The sequence below is a fragment of the Genypterus blacodes genome, unplaced genomic scaffold (assembly GCF_046128005.1).
Source record: "Genypterus blacodes isolate CSIRO-AG114 ecotype Tasmania unplaced genomic scaffold, CSIRO-AGI_Gbla_v1 ptg000040l_1, whole genome shotgun sequence".
NCBI classification, from domain to species: domain Eukaryota; kingdom Metazoa; phylum Chordata; class Actinopteri; order Ophidiiformes; family Ophidiidae; genus Genypterus; species Genypterus blacodes.
In genome coordinates this window covers 2,566,334-2,584,414 of record NW_027466853.1, presented here as the reverse complement: position 1 = coordinate 2,584,414, position 18,081 = coordinate 2,566,334, and the positions used below count along the sequence as shown (strand labels likewise).

General features: G+C 43.4%; 1 protein-coding gene across 3 annotated transcripts in view; it reads left to right on the top strand.

Annotated features, from left to right (window-relative positions):
- vps13b (vacuolar protein sorting 13 homolog B) overlaps window positions 1-18,081 on the top strand; it is a 267,108-nt gene that overhangs the window by 209,579 nt on the left and 39,448 nt on the right. For all 3 annotated transcript variants that reach the window (XM_076148413.1, XM_076148410.1, XM_076148411.1), the window contains exons 40-46: window positions 454-670; window positions 2,430-2,614; window positions 8,511-8,707; window positions 10,151-10,332; window positions 10,927-11,147; window positions 11,246-11,377; window positions 16,808-16,969. In XM_076148413.1, the coding sequence (XP_076004528.1) occupies window positions 454-670; window positions 2,430-2,614; window positions 8,511-8,707; window positions 10,151-10,332; window positions 10,927-11,147; window positions 11,246-11,377; window positions 16,808-16,969 (1,296 nt within the window). The remainder of the gene's footprint in view (window positions 1-453; window positions 671-2,429; window positions 2,615-8,510; window positions 8,708-10,150; window positions 10,333-10,926; window positions 11,148-11,245; window positions 11,378-16,807; window positions 16,970-18,081) is intronic.

Genomic DNA, 18,081 nt, shown 5'->3' with positions numbered 1-18,081 from the left:
CCCCAAATTTCCTTGTTTTGTGAGTTTAGTCATAATCTAGTGAGTGGCGGGCGAGCAGGCAGACAGAGCCATGTGTGAAGTGTTTTTGACTCAGAGATTCCTGGTTCTCAGTCCAAACCCCAGGCAGACCTGCTTTGATGGAGCAAGAGAAGGGGAATGCCGGGGATCAGTGAGGAGGACATTGATTCTGTTGGTTAATGTTAGTAAGGCTGTGGAGGGGCGAAGAAGAGGGTAACCTGGACTGCTTTTCTTCCTGTTTTGGGAAAGAGATTTAATTGTTTCCCGAGCTATTTATTCATCTGGTGTACATACAGTATATCTGTTTCACTCTTTCTGTTCTCATTTTCTTCATCCTCCTCACCTACCGTTTCTTGCTGTCAGTATTCTCCTCTTCTTCTCCCTCTCATGCCATTCTGCCTCTTTCACTTCTTATTTCATCTTTTGTCCTAACAGGTCTTTTGGGGCCAAGGACATCTGAACTGCCTGAGGCTTGTGCAGGAACACCTACAGGCCTACTTCAAACTCCAGAACAGGGATTCTGCTGAGACGCATTCCAAGGACAAGGCCGGTCACACCCAGCCACCACCTTCCCCAGGTTCTTCCACCCCTGGGACGGAGCATAGCTCTGATGACTTGCGCACAGGGCTCTTCCAGTACATCCATGACTCAGGTGAAACTACATACAGTATCTGCCTCTGTATTGCAGAGACGCCTTTTGTAAATCTATACCAGGCTTCTAGCTAGATAAAGTCTCTGTTAAATCCCATTACATGCCACATGCTTGCTGTTTGTGGTGCATTTTCATTGTGAGAAGACCACTTTCTTAGATGTTTTGCAGTAGTACTGCCTTCCAAAGATCAATTGCCTGTGGCATTTGCTATTTTCACTGGTATACATAGCAGTAATTGCAAACAGGGCAAACTGCCTCTTAAAGAGCACTATGGCAGACACAGGGTAAAATGATATTACCTGACTGTACATTCCCCTGCTTAGTTTTTGACAAGGTCTTTACAATGAATGGATGGATGGTTTTGATCCCTGAATCCATAAGGTGATTAGTATCGGTAGTCGGTCATTTATGAACTCCCGTGAGAGTAGTAAACTCAAGAAATAATAACATTTTTTGCAAACTGAGATGCTACTTGAACATAAACATTGGCTTAAATCAAAGTCAGATGAAAGGCCTCAGTGGAAAGGAGTTTCATCGGACATGCCTGCCTGGTTCTACTCTGAGTAACGTGCTGTTTATTCCCCCTCTTTGTGCTCTGTATGTACTGTCCTCTGCACATGCATGCACTTTCTCACACACATACACTCAAACTTTATACAGAGGATCAGACTTCTCTCTGGCTTTGGACCAGCGGTCCACTCTGTCAGCTGTGGTTGAGTCTTTGTTTGTTGCACTGTTCCACTTGTCTTTGATGCATTTAATATGCTGGCTCGGGCAGGAGAACTTACAGTAGTGCACTAGAACAGAGAGGACTATCTGTCGGCAACATGTTGTCAACGGGCAGGGCGAAGCGTGCTCTGGAGCAGAGGGGAAAACAGTGAGGGGCCAGAGGCAGGCAGACAGGGGTAAGCTGGACAAAAGGGGTGATGGGTTAAAAGAAGGAAGCAACGTTGATGAGAAGGGTGACCGGGTCAATTGGATGAGAGGGAGGGAGGATAAGGGATAAGGATTTGCAGAAAGGCTAGACAGTAAGAATGTGTACAGAAGGTGGAGCCACAGAGCTCTCTGTGTCTCTCTCTCTCACTTTCTCGAAGTTCATGCTAACATGAATGAAAGCAAAACCTCATGAAAGTGGCTTTCATCCACCCTGTTAGAAAAAGAACAATACCCTCTTCACCTTCAAGTGGGCGGCTCACCGTTTCAAATAAAAGAAAAAGACGTCACAGTCAGATTCTGTTGCCTCTTGAAATGTGTTTTCTTAAAGGAGAGTCTCCGCTTTGGAACCCTAGGAGGCCGAGCAGAGCAGCAGTTCTGTGCTTGAGTGTTTTTCCCAAATAAACATTTTTCCAAAGGACTTGAATCCCAAACAGCAGCAACAACTTAAGTCAAACACCACTCAGAAGTTTGAAGCCAGTGTCTGGTCCAGTTTTTGCAGGTGCTTGCTGTAGTTCAATCAATGGCAGTTTACTCAGTCGCCAAACTGTTTACTCAGTCATTTTGTTTACATATGGCTTCTTGTGTATATAAACAGTCTGAAAGAGTGGAAACATCAACAGTGCTCGTTTAGTAGATACTCGTTTCATGGTTCAGATTCCATCGTAGAAATCACCCTTAAAGCCAGAGTCAACAGAAGTCAGTTAAAAAGGTCAATTAAAGCAAAAAGAATGATACAATCTCAATCATATCCATAGCAAAGACTATATGAAACGTTTCTACATCATTGCCAGTTTAAAAATGTCCCTTTTCCTCCTTCCTCCAGCCTCCCTGAGACTGCCAGGCCCCCATGAGGTGGTGTTCTACCCTGAGACGGACGACAGCCCAGGCCTGATGATGTGGAGGTACCCTGAACCCCGGGTTCTCACTTTTGTCAGGATAACTCCTGTTCCTTTCAACACTACGGAAGATCCTGAGATCAGCACTGCAGACCTGGGGGAAGTCCTGCAGGTAAAAATGGACACACACACACACACACACACACAGATAGAATTGTTCAAGCACAGAGTGATATAGAGTTTTATAGAGTCATGTAAAAAGCATTCAGGATGTGTTGCGGTCTAATGAAGCCGTGCTACCAGGAATTTGAAACTCTCCCTCCTCGCTGCTTAACATCACCTGCACCAAAAGAGAAATAAACTGTCTCCGAGCTGGGCTGTGCGCCATTATGAATTCCCATGGCAACACTCTGAAATCATCATCATGAGAACTTCCATACCCTACATATTACTGAATGACAGAGACCCCTGCTGTCCCTCAAAACATGTAATACACAGTCAGACATCTGTGGAAGTCATCTGGCACACTCTGGTGTGAATAGCCAGGTGTCTCTAACCCCAGATGAGGTTATATTTTGGCAAGCTGTAGCAGCTACTGAGTCTACAGGGGCTCAGCAGGGGACAGGACATCCCACTTTTCCTCCTATCAGTCATCCCTCACCTTTTCTTCTCTCTTTTGTGTACAGCGTACCGTCCTCCATAACAAACCAAACCCAAAAATTCCCATCCTTTACTTTTTACTGGAGCAGAAACATACAGTTTTCGAGTAAGATCACCCAACAACAAACTATTTGTTTCCTTTTTATCGCTTTCAGTTTCTCCGACATTTTCTCTGACATTTCTCTTTCAAAACATGAAACACCCTGCATGGAGTCGTTATCCCAAATGTATTCTGCAGGTATAACATTGATTATTTTATTTTATTTCTATTCCCTTTAGAGAGAATTTGAAGCATTATTACGATGAATCAGTCATTATATTCCTTTTATGTCATCATCACCCTTTCTCCATTTGTATCAGAGCTTCCTTCCTTCCCAGACTCCTTCAATCCTTCATTTACTCACCCGCTGCCTATTGCTGTGTCCAAGCCTGAGCTATCCAAAATGTCTTCACAATGGGATTTCATAGCTAACCATAATGATTAATACGTGTGTGTGTGTGTGTGTGTGTGTGTGTGTGTGTGTGTGTGTGTGTGTGTGTGTGTCTGTCTGTCTGTGTGTGTGTGGAGATGTACAACTCATGGTTGATGAACATGTGGTTCCCACATTTTCTACTCCTCTCCTCCTGTCATCTGCCACAGTCATGTCTCCTTTGACAAGTCTCCAAGTACCAATCAGTTCCTGCAGCTACTCCTGGTATGGATAGGACGGTACTGTGAGAGAGCGTGTCCATACAGAAGACACTCAGCAGTAATGGAGTTGTGTGACAGGAGGAAGGTTGGATTTGATGGGGTTATTTGGTCATAAACCACGCTTATATGATCCCAGATTTAATTGATTTCAGCCTCTGGCAATGACTTTGCTTTGCATATGGAACTTCCAAAGATCTCAATTAATTTGCTTTTGTATTTACCTCAAGGCCAGGAAGTAACTCCAGGGAAATGGAAATGCAGCCATAAAAATCAAATATCAATGATGGCTCTATTTCTGCTCCAAAATGATTTCACATTCAGACTGCAGAGAGACGGAGAGGGGAAGAGAAAGAAGGCAGACAGAATTTCTCAGGCGTCTAAAATTACCATGTGGCCACATGGAGATGGAGGCTGATAGATTTTAAGAAATGGGAAGTGAAAGGCAAAGAGAAAGAACGAGTGGAAAAGAGAGAGCGATAGAAGCCTTGAGCTATCTTGTCATTCTCTCAGGTGGAGTGTGGGAGAACAACACACAGCTGGGTCCCTCTTTGTCCATTCTCGTCTACTGTTTTCCTCTATCTCATCATTTTATCCCCTCTCTCCTGTGTCACACCTCTTTCCTTTTGCTGCCTCTCTCCACTTCACTGAATAAGTGAGAGTAGGGTTATGGGGGGTTCCTGCTCTGGGCCATGCTTCTCTCTTACTTGTCCCCAGAGCAGATCATATTAACATTTTATAAAATCAAGGTTTCCTGCATTTAAATACTTGTGGTTTCACGACTGGTTCCAGTATCTTGGAGGGGGAATTCAAACCTCCTTCCATTACTGACTGACGAATTGTTGCCCACACTGTTTTTAATACAGTAGGAGGTGAAAGTGGGTTGATTGGGGGGAAGCTGAGAGAGGACAAAGCCCAACAGAGGTTCCTATCTGTAGAGGTCTGGAGGGAGAAAAGAAGGTGACTCATTCTCACTTTCTCACAAGCATGTGCTCCAGTTCTCTGAATCTTAAGCAGGTGTTCTTACCGCAGCTTTTTTCCATGGTTCTCTCTTTTTTGTCCTCTCTCCCGGGTCTTTCCCTCTTGTCCCACTTTGTTGGGTTCTGAAGCCTGAGAAACTAGGAGTAAACACAGGAGCTATGATTCAGCCTGTCCCCAGCTCAGGGTAGGAGGAGCAGGAGATACTTTAGAGAAGTGAATGGATGAAAAACTGGAGTTCAACCAAAGTATATAATACAACTAATGTTACACATACTGTTCTCATACACGTTCATAAGTGCTGGACACTCACGTTTAAAAACAGGTGTGTATTCCTATTTACTTTAAGGCTCATCCGTGAATTGCTTGAACAGTCATACCACCTTGTGATCCCTTGGTGTAGCTTTCATACAAAGCAGTGATGGCCTCTCTTGTCCCAGTGGGAATTCCTTCATACTGCCTTCATCGATTGCAATAGATTTCTTTAAGACGCTTTCTGTGGCCGTAAACCCAGCCGCTTCTCTTATTTCTGTCATTGTTGTTATTAGGAGCAACATGGGATAACATTTTTTCAGCCTCCATCAGTTTTTAATGATACATACTAATTCTCCACCATGTCTTAGGAGTTAAACTCTAAAGGGAGTCAGCAGAGAGTCAGGAGAGCAGAAAAGGAAAGTATGGTTTAGCCAAGACAACTATTATTTTAGTGGGACAGCGCTCAAGCAGACCTGCATTAGTCACAGCTAATGCACTATAAAAATAAAAGATTGTCTATGTAGTTAAGTTGATCTGCAGTTTTTACACCTCATCCACCAAACCTCCAGTCCCTCTCTAAATGTTTAGCATAGCAGTGGAAAAACCGAGCGGGAGGATCTCGGCCTGGGTTTACGATGTTCCACACTGATTAATGTTAACGTACGCTGGCCCACCTGAGACAGCACAGCCAGAGTCATTTTCAGAACAATTTTCATTACATCTCCTGTGTAAATATTTGCTCAGGTCGATGTCAATTCAATTTGTCTGCTGGCTGATAAGAGGTAGCTAGCAGTGGGATTTAGACATACAGGCATCAGTGGAATAACAGAAGACCTAATTGCAGTGTTGATATTGTTAATAAAAGTGAAGGCAGACAAGACTGTGGATGACGGCTGCCACAGTCCCACAGTGAGCCAGGGGAGTCTTCAGTTGCACTAACATGCGGAAACCTTAGCAGCAATCACACCTGGGTCAATCGGAAAATTGTAATTATTTGGTTCATTCTGTATATTTGACGGACTTTGCCTGGGGCAGGAAATAGGCAGACTGACTCTTATGGGAGAACATGATTGGTCAATCAATCCCTGCAGAGCAATAAAGTGAATGCAATAGTAGTTTGTGCTTTAGCAGTAATGGAGGTGGGTGACAAGGATCAAAATCAGATCTGTGTCTGCACAATACTGCCAACGGTTCCAGAGAGAATATGTTTGTGAACAGTTTTGGATATTTAAACTCCTGGTAGAGGCCTTGACCTTACATTTTAGGCATTTAATCTACCTTCTGAATGCAACAAGGTAGCCATTTGGCTGTTGGAGCTCTTTGCTTTGAGGCCTCACTGCCAGGTCCACTTGAAAGAAAACACAGATTGGAGCCATCCAGCCAGGAGCATGTCAGCTATTGAGAGCTCCATGTTGTTTATCAGATAAGGTACACACACAATCAGGCAGTGGTAACTGACACTGCCTAGACTGTATCATACATGCACATACGCATGCATACGTGTGTATACACATATGTATACACACATATTATCTTTCATACGTTCAATCATGTATATTCTTTCTTGAGCACATAAACACAATCCATCTGACATATACACAGGTGCCGTTTCCTCCAACCAGCCAGTGCCAGAGGTCTAAGTCATTTTTTTTCCATCCTCTTTCCTTCCAATTCTTTCCTTCCAATTCTTTCTAACTGGTTATCAATTTCATCTCCACTCTCCTCCAAGGCCAGGGGCACAAGTCAAAGGGAACATGACGCACATTCACCCATGCAAATGTATTCCACACAGTATGTACGTACCTTACATATTCATTTCTCTATGCCGTCATGTGTATAGAATGTCACAGGTGGAAAAAAACACATTCTGTGTTTTAGTAACAGAATGCGATTGAGTGAGTTTCTCCTCTGGTGGCTTGATGTCGAGGCTGTGGGAGCACAGATCTGTCAGGTATAATTATGGGAAGTTGATTCCAGGAAAACCTGTGTGGCATTTCATACATGATGTAAGCTGCAGTGACCTCATCCATTCCTTTCTAAGAGTACAGTCCCACAGGTGTACATGTGGTGATGCACACACACACACACACAAACACACACCTTTTGTGCATGCATACAACTTTCTTTAGATACACGCATGCACATACCACTTGTTGACAGTTCCATGGGTTTGGTAACTGTCCAGGAAGGATTATAACTCCAACAGACAGTTGGTTTGTGTGCATAGACCCTGTGCGCTTATTTGCACACAAAATCCTTCCTGTCTGTCTTGCAGCTTTCAGGTGTACTGATGAGAGCTCCCTGCCACGAATGATCCATCAGTAACTGACTTCTGCAGGTGGTCAGTGGAAGCTGAGAATGTGGTTTAGATCACACAGGAGCACTAGACACATCTATTTAAAAAAAATTGACGCAAGACGAGATGGGCCCAAAAAGCCCTACAAGTCATTTGATAACATGGAAACATTAGTCGTGTAACCTGATGTGGCTTCTGGCTGCACTGCTGGGCTGCAAATTAAAACATTTTCCAACTAGATAGAAACTGAATTTTTTTTGATTGATTTGTCTGACTCATATAGAATTCAAGGTTTCTGAAAGAGGTCAGTAAAGTTTCAGTGCCATTGATGATTAACAGACCTCTACAGTTGCTTAATTCTTGATGTGTAACTTGGGATCCACCAGACTAAAGTAGTACCTGTTGTGCAATAACAACGCATTACAGTATTCCTGCTGCTGATGAGTTGTCAGCGCTACACAGAGTTGGACATTCGCTGATTGTTGGAGCAGAGCCACCAGATCAATGGAGGAATAACTGTGGGACCCACTGTCAGAAACAAGTATTATTAATACAACAATGAAACAATACAGAAGAGAGAGTCATCGACATCCTGCTGATGAGTGTTTTGGTATACAATAGCAACTATTTGAAGACTGTCATATCATCTATCCTTATAGTAAATATTAACCATATCTAGGACTCTAGGTGAGCGGCCATCTGACCGGTTGGATTAAGAGAGAAGAAATAGCAGAAATGTCAGAAATATAATCTCTTTTCCTAGTTTTCTCCACATAATCTCCATCGACGAACCCAAACGAAGGTATAGAAGAACATATCTGTGCAATGAAGTCTTTTTGAAACCACTGAAACACTTCTACGTGTCAGTATCTTGAACAGAAGTTGTTTACTTTGACAATAGAGGGACAGGAGAGAGAAACTCTCTGAAGATGTTTCCTCCAGATGCGTTGTAATCAGATATTTTATGTGTTCTGACTGATGACAAAATGTACGTTATTTGATCATTTAAAGTACATTTTTGTGACTTGGTGAAGACGAACTCATTTGACAATTCACCAGGGAGATTGTTGCTATGAAGTGAGCTTGAACAAAGGTTGAAGCTCACCGGTCTTGATGATGACAATATGACATCATGTAATATATATGAAAAAACTGAAAATAGGAAAATTGTCTGCTGTTTTTTTCTGCCAGGTCCCATGCAGCCTGGAGTACTGGGATGAGCTCCAGCAGGCCTTTGTTCCGTACCGTGAGTTCAGCCTGTCAGAGAGCAGTGCCTGCCAGCTCCAGCTGCCCAGCCTCAGCCTCACCAACCAGCAGAAGGAGCTGGTGACTTCTGACCTGTGGAGGATAGTGCTGAATAATAACGGAGAAGGAGGAGATGAGCAGAGGTGAGGGGGATATGTGTGTATGTGTGTGTCTTTGACTGGGATCATCCGCAATAATGCAGAACAACATATGTGTGATCTGCTGTGGTGTGTGTACATTTCACTGTATATGTTGCCATGAGTGTGCTTTTGTATCGGTACACATGGCTGTGTGTATGAATCCACAGCATGTGTGCCGTCCCGTGTGACGGAAAGCAGAGAGTGAGCGCACCCAGGCTGCCGAAAACATAGTGCGAGCAATATGTCCCTCGCCCCACATCTGGTGTGCAGGAGAAGGGAGCGGGCTTGGAAGGCGTTCAGATCGGCCTAATGAGATTTCCCAGCACACCAAGTGCCTGTCAGGGCCCATCCGGATTCCTTCCTGCTTACCTTGAGTGTATCTAATCGAGGGGAAGCTCACGGGAAGCAAGAAGAGTAAAGCCCCCTTGGGTTGGCGCATACATTCCTGGGCCTGGGCTGGGTGGAGTTGGGATGGGATGGGTTGAACTGGCTCTGCCAAGCGCTGTAACACGTCAACGAATATACTTTACTCCCTTCTTCCAGCTGCCACTGCTTCTTCTCTTTATCTCTACATTTCTAACCAGGCATTCCCTTACTTCCTCCGTGCTTCATCCATTTTTATTCTTTATTTTTCTACATCCATTCCTCCTTCCAGCATTTGTCATCTTCACATGCTCTCTCTCCTTTTCACTATCCCCCCTTTCTTACTTCCCTCTGGGACTTAGGGAAGAAAACTTCCAAGTCCACATTCTGTGTGGCTTAGAAAGCTCCAGAGAAGCAGAATGGGAGGAATAAGAAAACATGTAAGAGCAGAAATTGAAAACCCTACAATACTAGATAGAGTGCAAAGCAAAACATACATCTGTGTTTCATTATAATCATACTCCAAACACTACATTTCCTTTATGTTTAAATTATTTGTCGTTTTTGATCAAAATTGATTGGCCTTTTCTTACTCACTTGTTTCATCTGCCTTACTTTAGTTTCCACCAGAAAAATAACTTGGCTGCCAACTGGAAGTAATGAAAATTGTCAACATATGATGCTTATCTTTTTAAGGAGCACTCTGCTGCACCAGCGTTTCTCAGGTCCTGAGCGTTTCCTCCTGGACTTTTTATGGTGGATCATGGTAGTAGCAAATTACAGAGCAAATGGTCATTCACTTCAATTACCTTCCATTCAACATCATCAACCATGACATGCAATTAATGTCCATGGAGAGGTTCTCCTGAAAGCTGGAGCAGTAATACTCTACCTAGACACTGAGCCCCGGACCGTGAGGAGGGCCTCTGCACATTCCTGTTTCTCCTGAAAAATGGTAGTTTGCTTCACTGTAGCTTTCTCATAAGGTACAAAGTGAGACAAAATATCTGTTGGGCCGACATCCCTGACATCCCTCTTTATCTGTCAATTTGTGGTTGTTTGCTTGCGCTCCTCTTCCCCTAGTTCGGATAGTGACTGTGGTTCCCAGCTACCTTGCGACCAGCTGGTATCTCCCACAGCTCTGGCAGCCTGTGCCCGCGTGGACTCCTGCTTTGCCCCCTGGTTTGTCCCCTCCCTGGGTGTGTCACTGCAGCTGGCCCAGTTGGAAGTACACTTCTGCCACCACCTCGAACTGCTGGGCACAGGTAGGACACAGAATACACAAACGTCATATGTCACAGACACAGGGATCTGATCTCAGTAAGAGGAGGAGTTCTTTCTGGATTTAAGTGGTATTACCTTAATTAGGAGTCATGGGTGAAACAGAGACAGAATTGAAATCAGAGGGTTGCCAGTTTGAATCCTTTCAAAATAATGATGGGAAAGTTGAGGTTTTGGCTTCCACTGTTGGAGTTAGTCCTGAGGATCATGGTAGTAGCAAATTACTGCTGATTCACTTTAATTATCTTCCATTCATCATCATCAATCTTGACATGCATACCTCTTGAGAGATTTCTGTGGAAACTGACAGTAATTGTCTTCCATTTATTCATATATAATAGTCAACTGTCCAAATTTCTGTCAAAGTCTATAGGATACAATGGAATATAAAACATTTAGATATTTAAGGGTTGGAGTGTAAGTGCATATGCTTTCTTTCTCACCACCACACCTGGTGTGTAAATTCATAAACATAACATAAATGAAGTTGAATTGACCTAAGTCATGTTGTAATACTATGAAATATTTCATAAACACCCCAATTATTGAACTACATACCTTGTGTCTCACGCCTCCAGTTCCATCGCGACATCTTCATCCCTTCCTGCCAGACAGGAAGTTACCTCAGGAGCAGGAGTTTATGGTGATTGGCGCTCAAGAGCCTCGTCTCTTTCTGCGCCAATGGAACAATGGACCGCGGCAATGTCAGGAGTTTAGCTTTTCTACACAGCTGGACGGCAAGCTGCTGGAGTATCGAAACCTAACACAAATTCAGTTTCTGCAGCCTTGCAGACTCCAGGTGGGTTTGAGGCTGAGGTATTGTCATGGACAGAGATACTAATCAGTTCTTTTCGCTCAGTTGATCACTCTGACCAACTTTTGCCATGTATGTCACAGGGTCAGGCTGCGGCCACCTGCTGCCCCAAGAGCACAACTCTGGACGGGAATGTGTTTGTTGACCCAGTGTTCATGAATATCAGCCAGTATGCTATCCAGACCATGGACACGGCCCTGCACAGCTGGCAACAGGTGGGTAAGGGTTTAAGTGGGACACCAACACACTTTATATATAATATAATAAGATACACCCTTGCTCTATGATGCTGGGGTCCTTGTGGGCACTTGGACACATTTAGAACATTGATGGAAAGAAAAGGTATCTCATCAAAAGTCAGATGGGATAAAGATAATGGGACAGAAAATAATAATGTAAATGTATGTAAACCAACTTCCTTTGATTAGGGCATTGAATTATTGTGAATTCCAGAACAGTATGGATAATATTGTAAGCAACTCACTGACATTCTTCATTAATGTTACTGAATAGAATGAAGCATTTCAGCAGCTAGCATTGGTAAGGTTGCTGTGATCAATACATGTATCTTAAATCCTATCACTCTGTGACATGGCCACCTTAAATGCAATGTATCGTAGAATGACATATTCAAACCTCTGACCCTCACATCTTTCCCAAACTCTAGATCTAGAGCTGGTGAGATGCATTCAGTGATGTCAGATAGTGATATAGCTGTAACAAAGGGCAGGGATGACAGGAATTTAAAAACCTGTCATTCTGCCACATTTGAGCCGATCCCTCTAAAATTCAATCTCTAGGTATCCTACATTTCCCAAAGACTCATTAAATCTTGGCTCGTCAGTCTTTTGCCCCAGATGGAGTATCAACTAAACAAACTCACAACAAAGCGGAGAGATTTCGTGAGCATGATGTTGATCCATGTCCAATAGAAATAAAAATTGCAGGATGGAATTTCCTTTTAAGTTGAATGTAAACTAAGAGGCTATAGTGTGTCTGTTGTTGGGCTTCTACTGCTATGGTGCTCGTCATCTCTTAGCTCTCAGCTCTCAGCTCTCAGCACCGCGTCTGGTAGCCAGGATGATTGTGTGTGAAGTGTTGCCCATGAAAACACAGTAAAACTTGAGGTGATATCTGCCAAGACTTCATCTGGCCCTCATCCTCCACCCACTAGTGTATTACACACACACACACACACACACACACACACATTCACACAGAGAGAGACGTCCACATTGGTCTCTCTGGCTCTGTATGCCCTATCATGGCACTGCTCTGCTCTGCTGTGGCTGTGCTGACTCATATACTGGCCTCTGGAGATGTTTGCTATTCTCCTCTTACATACATGCAGTCACTATCTGCCAGGTGGCCCATGTTTTTAATGGAACAGCTTTTTAATGGAACAGCTGTCATCTTTTACCTGTGGAGAATAATGTGAAACAAGCTGCAGAGAATTTGTGAGGAATAACAAAATGATTGCCATGGTTTGTGGTTTAATACCTTTGTTTTCACTCAGTGGCATTATTGACTCATCCAAAGCTCTAAATGGAGCATGTTTGATGATGGGTCATATTGGACTCTTGGCATCATTATTGCATGATTGAGCCCAAGCCAGTAAATGTTCCCTATTTCTCCTGCTTAAATTAGCCATAAATAAAACTTTAGAGCATAGGTGTTGTTTTACAGAAAGGTCACATTCTAGCTTTAGTAGAGTGTTTTGGATATGTTGGTATCCATGGCATATTTGATCCAACATGCCAAGCATTACTTGTTAGATTATTGCCTGCTTATGTGCTTTTAGATCAGGCGTGTTCTGGTACTGATTGGGTGATGGAGTTGGCTTTTTGTCTGCCTTAATGGCTACGGTCCCAAATTGTAGGCGTAAAAATGGACACACAGACAAAGTCACACTCACAAACACTGAAAGCTGTAATTGAACGTTCTTCTGGTATAGGCTTGATTCATACAGTGATTAAGCTGCTGAATTGTCTTGATTTGGTCTAAACAGCAGCAGCCTTGTATCAAGTACAGAATTCTTTAACTACATCCAGCCTTAACCACTTTACTGAACACTGGGGGAAAACACACCATAATTATAACACGAATTAACCGCATGTGGGTATGGTAGCTCTGGAGTGATGGGTAGAGAGAGAGGTCGATTAAAAAGGCTGAACCATTACAAAATGCTCTTCCACTTCACAGGAAGTTGTGAATAAAGCACTATGGAACATTCCAGAATTCTGCTTCCCCTCACTAAGTCTTGTTTGTGTAGAGAAAACCTTGTAAGGGTTCAATTAAACATGAGTGTCTGGTGGTGTGGTGTACTAAGGCAGTGTTTTTCAACCGGTGCACTAGTGTGCCATGAGAGATCGTCAGGTGCGCCGTGGGAAAATTATCCAACTTTACTGAATTAGTCCGCGAGAGATCGAGTCGGCGATCCGGCCCGCAGATCGCAAATTTCGAAGCATGCAAAAGTAAAAAAAAAGGTTGAAAAACACTGCACTAAGGAGATAGATGTGAAGGCCTGCCCAGCTCATATCAAATATATCTTTCGTCCCACCTTTCATCCCACACGTGTATATCTGATGAAACACACATATAAAAGAAGAGAAGTAAAACTTGATCCCAAATGAAAACATAATTAGGAACAGTTGAAAATGTTAACAGGGTCTGTCCATGGCAACAGGAGGATGTATCTAATGTGTGTAATTGTTTCAGTGATTTTCATGTTTCCTGGTGTCAAGGCTGGCAGACAGGCCTGTTGTGATGTGGCATACAGGGTCAGCATTGAACCGTGGAGTAGATTCCTCATCTACCACACAACTGCAACCCCACGCGCAGGTCTGGCCAAACCACAACCAGAACAGCTGGAGTCGTTCCAGCAGCAAACTGAACAAAATGCACATATTGGTGTTTTTTATAGCAATTCCTATTATATATTACTGTCTGTTTTTTTACTTTTAGATTAAGACACTAATACATCTGTGGCAGTCACATGTACACAGTCTAAATGGTGTAAGACCAAAATGGACATTCAAATTGTTGCACACAGGACAGAAGTTGGCCTGGTGGCTTTAAACCTCTGTGGACGTCTCAAAATGAAGCAATTATTTACTTCTGTTACTTCCTGTGTTAATGTAACTGTGCTTGGGTCTGTTGTTGTCCAGTTTCTAATAAGTGTTTACACAGAGACTGCAAAGAAATCTCAGGGCTAACCATATCTTAATTTAAAGGCCAAGGATGATGCTTTAACCACAGAAAGGAATGCTGCATGGTCCAACAATGTTCTCAGATCACACCTCATACCTTGGTGTCGCATGGATGGCCGTATAATAGGCAAATGGTGAAGGGAGATTGTTGTCTTCTCAGGGGCATTCTTAGGTTTTAAGACGAAGAAAATGCATAAGGAATAGCAAATAGCAAAGTTAATTTTTCAACAAATTTTTGGCTTTATCCATGTACTCAATAGCCCCAGTTGGTCCCAATCTCAGCCCCCCACCACTCTAACCTCAAGCCCCATGCCTCCATTTTCAATTCTTGGCCCCCAGCTCCAGTCTGTGTTCGCCTAGCCCCTAACCCCAGGGAAGTGGCTTTGGCGGAAAACCACACAAAAGCCCAGTAGTATTTACACACTCTGCTTTCTCACAGGCCTTGTCTCAAATGCACATGTGCATTTGAGACGACTCTTGTCTCAAATGCACATGTGCATTTGAGACAACAGGAATTTTCCTGCTCCTGTCTTTCCATGTTTGAATGGTTCTCTGCTTTCCTCTGCACCTGGAAGAACAGTGACAGAACGATTGTTTTCCTAGTTCGTGTAGATGTCAGAGTTAAGGTCTGGGATCTATGAAAGAAAATACAGGTATTTCTAGTTTAATTGTGTGTTTTACAGGTTTCTACTTCACAGTATGTGTGGATCTCTATCTTGAGTGGGTGTCATGATTTACTATCTCTACTCCAGGCATTTGCTGTATCTATACATTGGGCTTCTCTGTGAAAGTAGTAATAAAGTTATTTCATCCGAGTGGTTTATCTGAGGGGCGGCAGTAGCTCAGTCCATTGGGACTTGGGAACTGGAGCGTTGGAGTCCTGTATGGACCAAGAAAGCGGACTGGCAGCTGGAGAGTTGTCAGTTTGCCTCTAGGGCACTGCCGAGGTGCCCTTGCGCAAGGCACCGAACCCCCAAAACTGCTCCAGGTGTGCCGCATCATGGCTGCCCTGCACTGACGCCTCTGTAAAAAGCGTGTGTGTGTGTGTAAGAGGGGCACAAAAGACAGATTTCAGATTGCCGTGTTTGCATGGTGACGTGTTAGCATTTGTGGTTCGACCCGAAAAAATGTTTCTTCTTCTTAATGAAGTAGATACTTCAATCCATGTAGGGCTATGCTGTGCTCTTTAAGAAGGAGCTTAGCTTTAGTTGACTGTTTCAACATGATATAGACCATCTTAATATTTGTCATTCAGATTACTGGAGGAAGTTTTTCTGACATGTGTATTGTGTTTCCTCATGAATCAGAGCTGTAAGAGGATCCCAACAAAGAGGTGTTGCCAGATTGAAACACGAAGACGGATAATGTTCCACTATAAAAAAGGAAAATGGATTTGAACCCACAGTTGCAGCTGTCTCGTCTTTGTTTTTACTGTCTCTACCTCTCCTTTGCTCTAATCTATCATCAAGAGTTCTCTTAATGGTGTAAATTTTCCCATCTGTCTTCAATAGCATCAACAACCCCAGGACCTGAAACATGCTTGGCAGTCAAACGCTTTAAGCCTTTACTGCCAGCCTCTTTCAGCCATCAGTCATGTCCGCCACCACTCCATCCTCGCTGTTTGCAAGTATACAGCAGGCTGGGGTCCGTCTTTTGTTATAGTTATAGCTAGTTATTGAGTAGCGGTCGAACCAAAGTAATACGCGTCAAGACACAAGCAGGGATGTGCAGGAGAGATCCCATCGGGTTACAAAAGGCTTTGTAAAGAGCTAGGTTTGGTTTGACAAATTTCTCTCTCCCTGTTAAATCAATGTTTTCAATGGCAGGGGTGAGCTTCCCTCTTTACATGGAAGGTGAAGTATGATTGGACAACAGTCTTGTAAGATCCCGCCATTAGAAACAAGTCTTTAAAACCCCTTTATTTTTGTGAACAAGGAAAATGTTCAGCTGCTTAAAGGAAGAGATTGAGAGAGAAAGTGACTGTAATTGCAGCTGATGTGAAATTGTCCAGGGTCTGCAAATAAGGAAGGCCTCCTGGAGTTCTTTTATGGACCAGGGGGTAAATTCGGCTCCAAAGCCAGTCCTAGTTGTCCAGCCTGGATATCTGTCAGACTGTAATATGATTCACTCCCCTGTTGCGGCTGTATTACTCCCTCAGATGATGTCACATGTCTTGCTCTCCTCCTTAGCTGACTGTTGCCCAGAAAGATCTGCATTAGAGATATTGAACTCACATACCTGTATATGAAAAGTGTTTCTGTACATTATAGTCACCCAATCAACAAACACATGCTGAACTATTGGCTTGGTCTTTAACTAACAAGCTCCCTCTCTCTCATACCACCTTTCCTCTTCTTCTTCTCTCCTTGTCTCCATTATTCTATACATTCACCCATACCTCCCCCCTCCACCCCCCACTCTCCTGTTCTCTATCAGAATGGAAACCCAGAGGCAGAGGAGCAGATCTATACCCATTATGTGATCTGCAATGACACCCATGAGACACTGTGCTTCGGCCAAGTGGACACAGATGAGAATGTACTGCTGGCCAGCCTCCATAGCCACCAGTACAGCTGGAGATCCCACAAGTCACCTCAGGTAACTAACTCTCTCTCTCTCTCTCTCTCTCACCCACTCACTCACTCACATACATACACACACACACACTCATACACACACGCATATATACGCCCCAGAGGTTGGGAAATAACTGATGGCCCCCCAGCCTAGTGGTTTTGGTTAGATGAGAGATACATTCATTGGCATATGTGTGCAGTCACGATATAGGAACAACATGAACACACACTGTACAGTCAGCACACTGACATACACATCTTCATATGAAGATTTAGATACAGTTTATATGAACAAAGAGTTTAGTGAATCCCCACCCCCCACCTCCTTTATACTGTTCTATTTATCACAACTTCAATGCCAAGCTTTGGCATTGGCATTGAAGTTGTGACTGGAATGCACAAATGCTGTCTGTACACATGAAGGGCACATGTATACACACACACACATGCACACCAGTCAGGCTGTCATCAGTGTGCGGCCACTATCTGTGCGTCTCTGTCAGCGCTCTCTGACAGTGCCCTGACAGCATTGTTAAAGAAGATTGATTATATTTAACCCTTTGTGGTTTTGAGGTTGAGCAGAGGGTGGGCTGGCGATCTGTGGCATATGTGTGTGTGTTTGGTGAGCACATGTTTCAAGACCCCCATGTGTGTGAAAGTGTGAGAAAGTCAAGCTTGAGAAAAGACATGGCCATAATTGCTCGCAGTAAGTCAGTAAGTCAAGTTGTATTAATCATCGTCTGTGGTTAATCTGTGCTCTTACCTCACCCTGAGACAAATGCTTACACACATACACTCACTTGTAGAGCAACAGTCTGGCACGTCGGCCCAGCAAATACCACATCTCACTTTACTAGGAAGTCAGAATGACCTCTGTGTTTTCAGTGATGTTTTGTGAGAAAAATGGTTTGAATGGGCCAAATGTCATCATAGATGGAGAATGTGATCTCTCTGTCATGTGTTTTTCCATGATGTATTCGTGGTATATAAAATATGTGTTCTCAGGATGAAACCAGATAAATAAAAAATATCACGGCTTTGCCAAAAGGACTAACTTATTGAGCTGGGCGATAAAATAATCAAATCAAATGCCTGCCAATGTGTCCGCCTCATAGCAAATTGTAGCAAATTGTA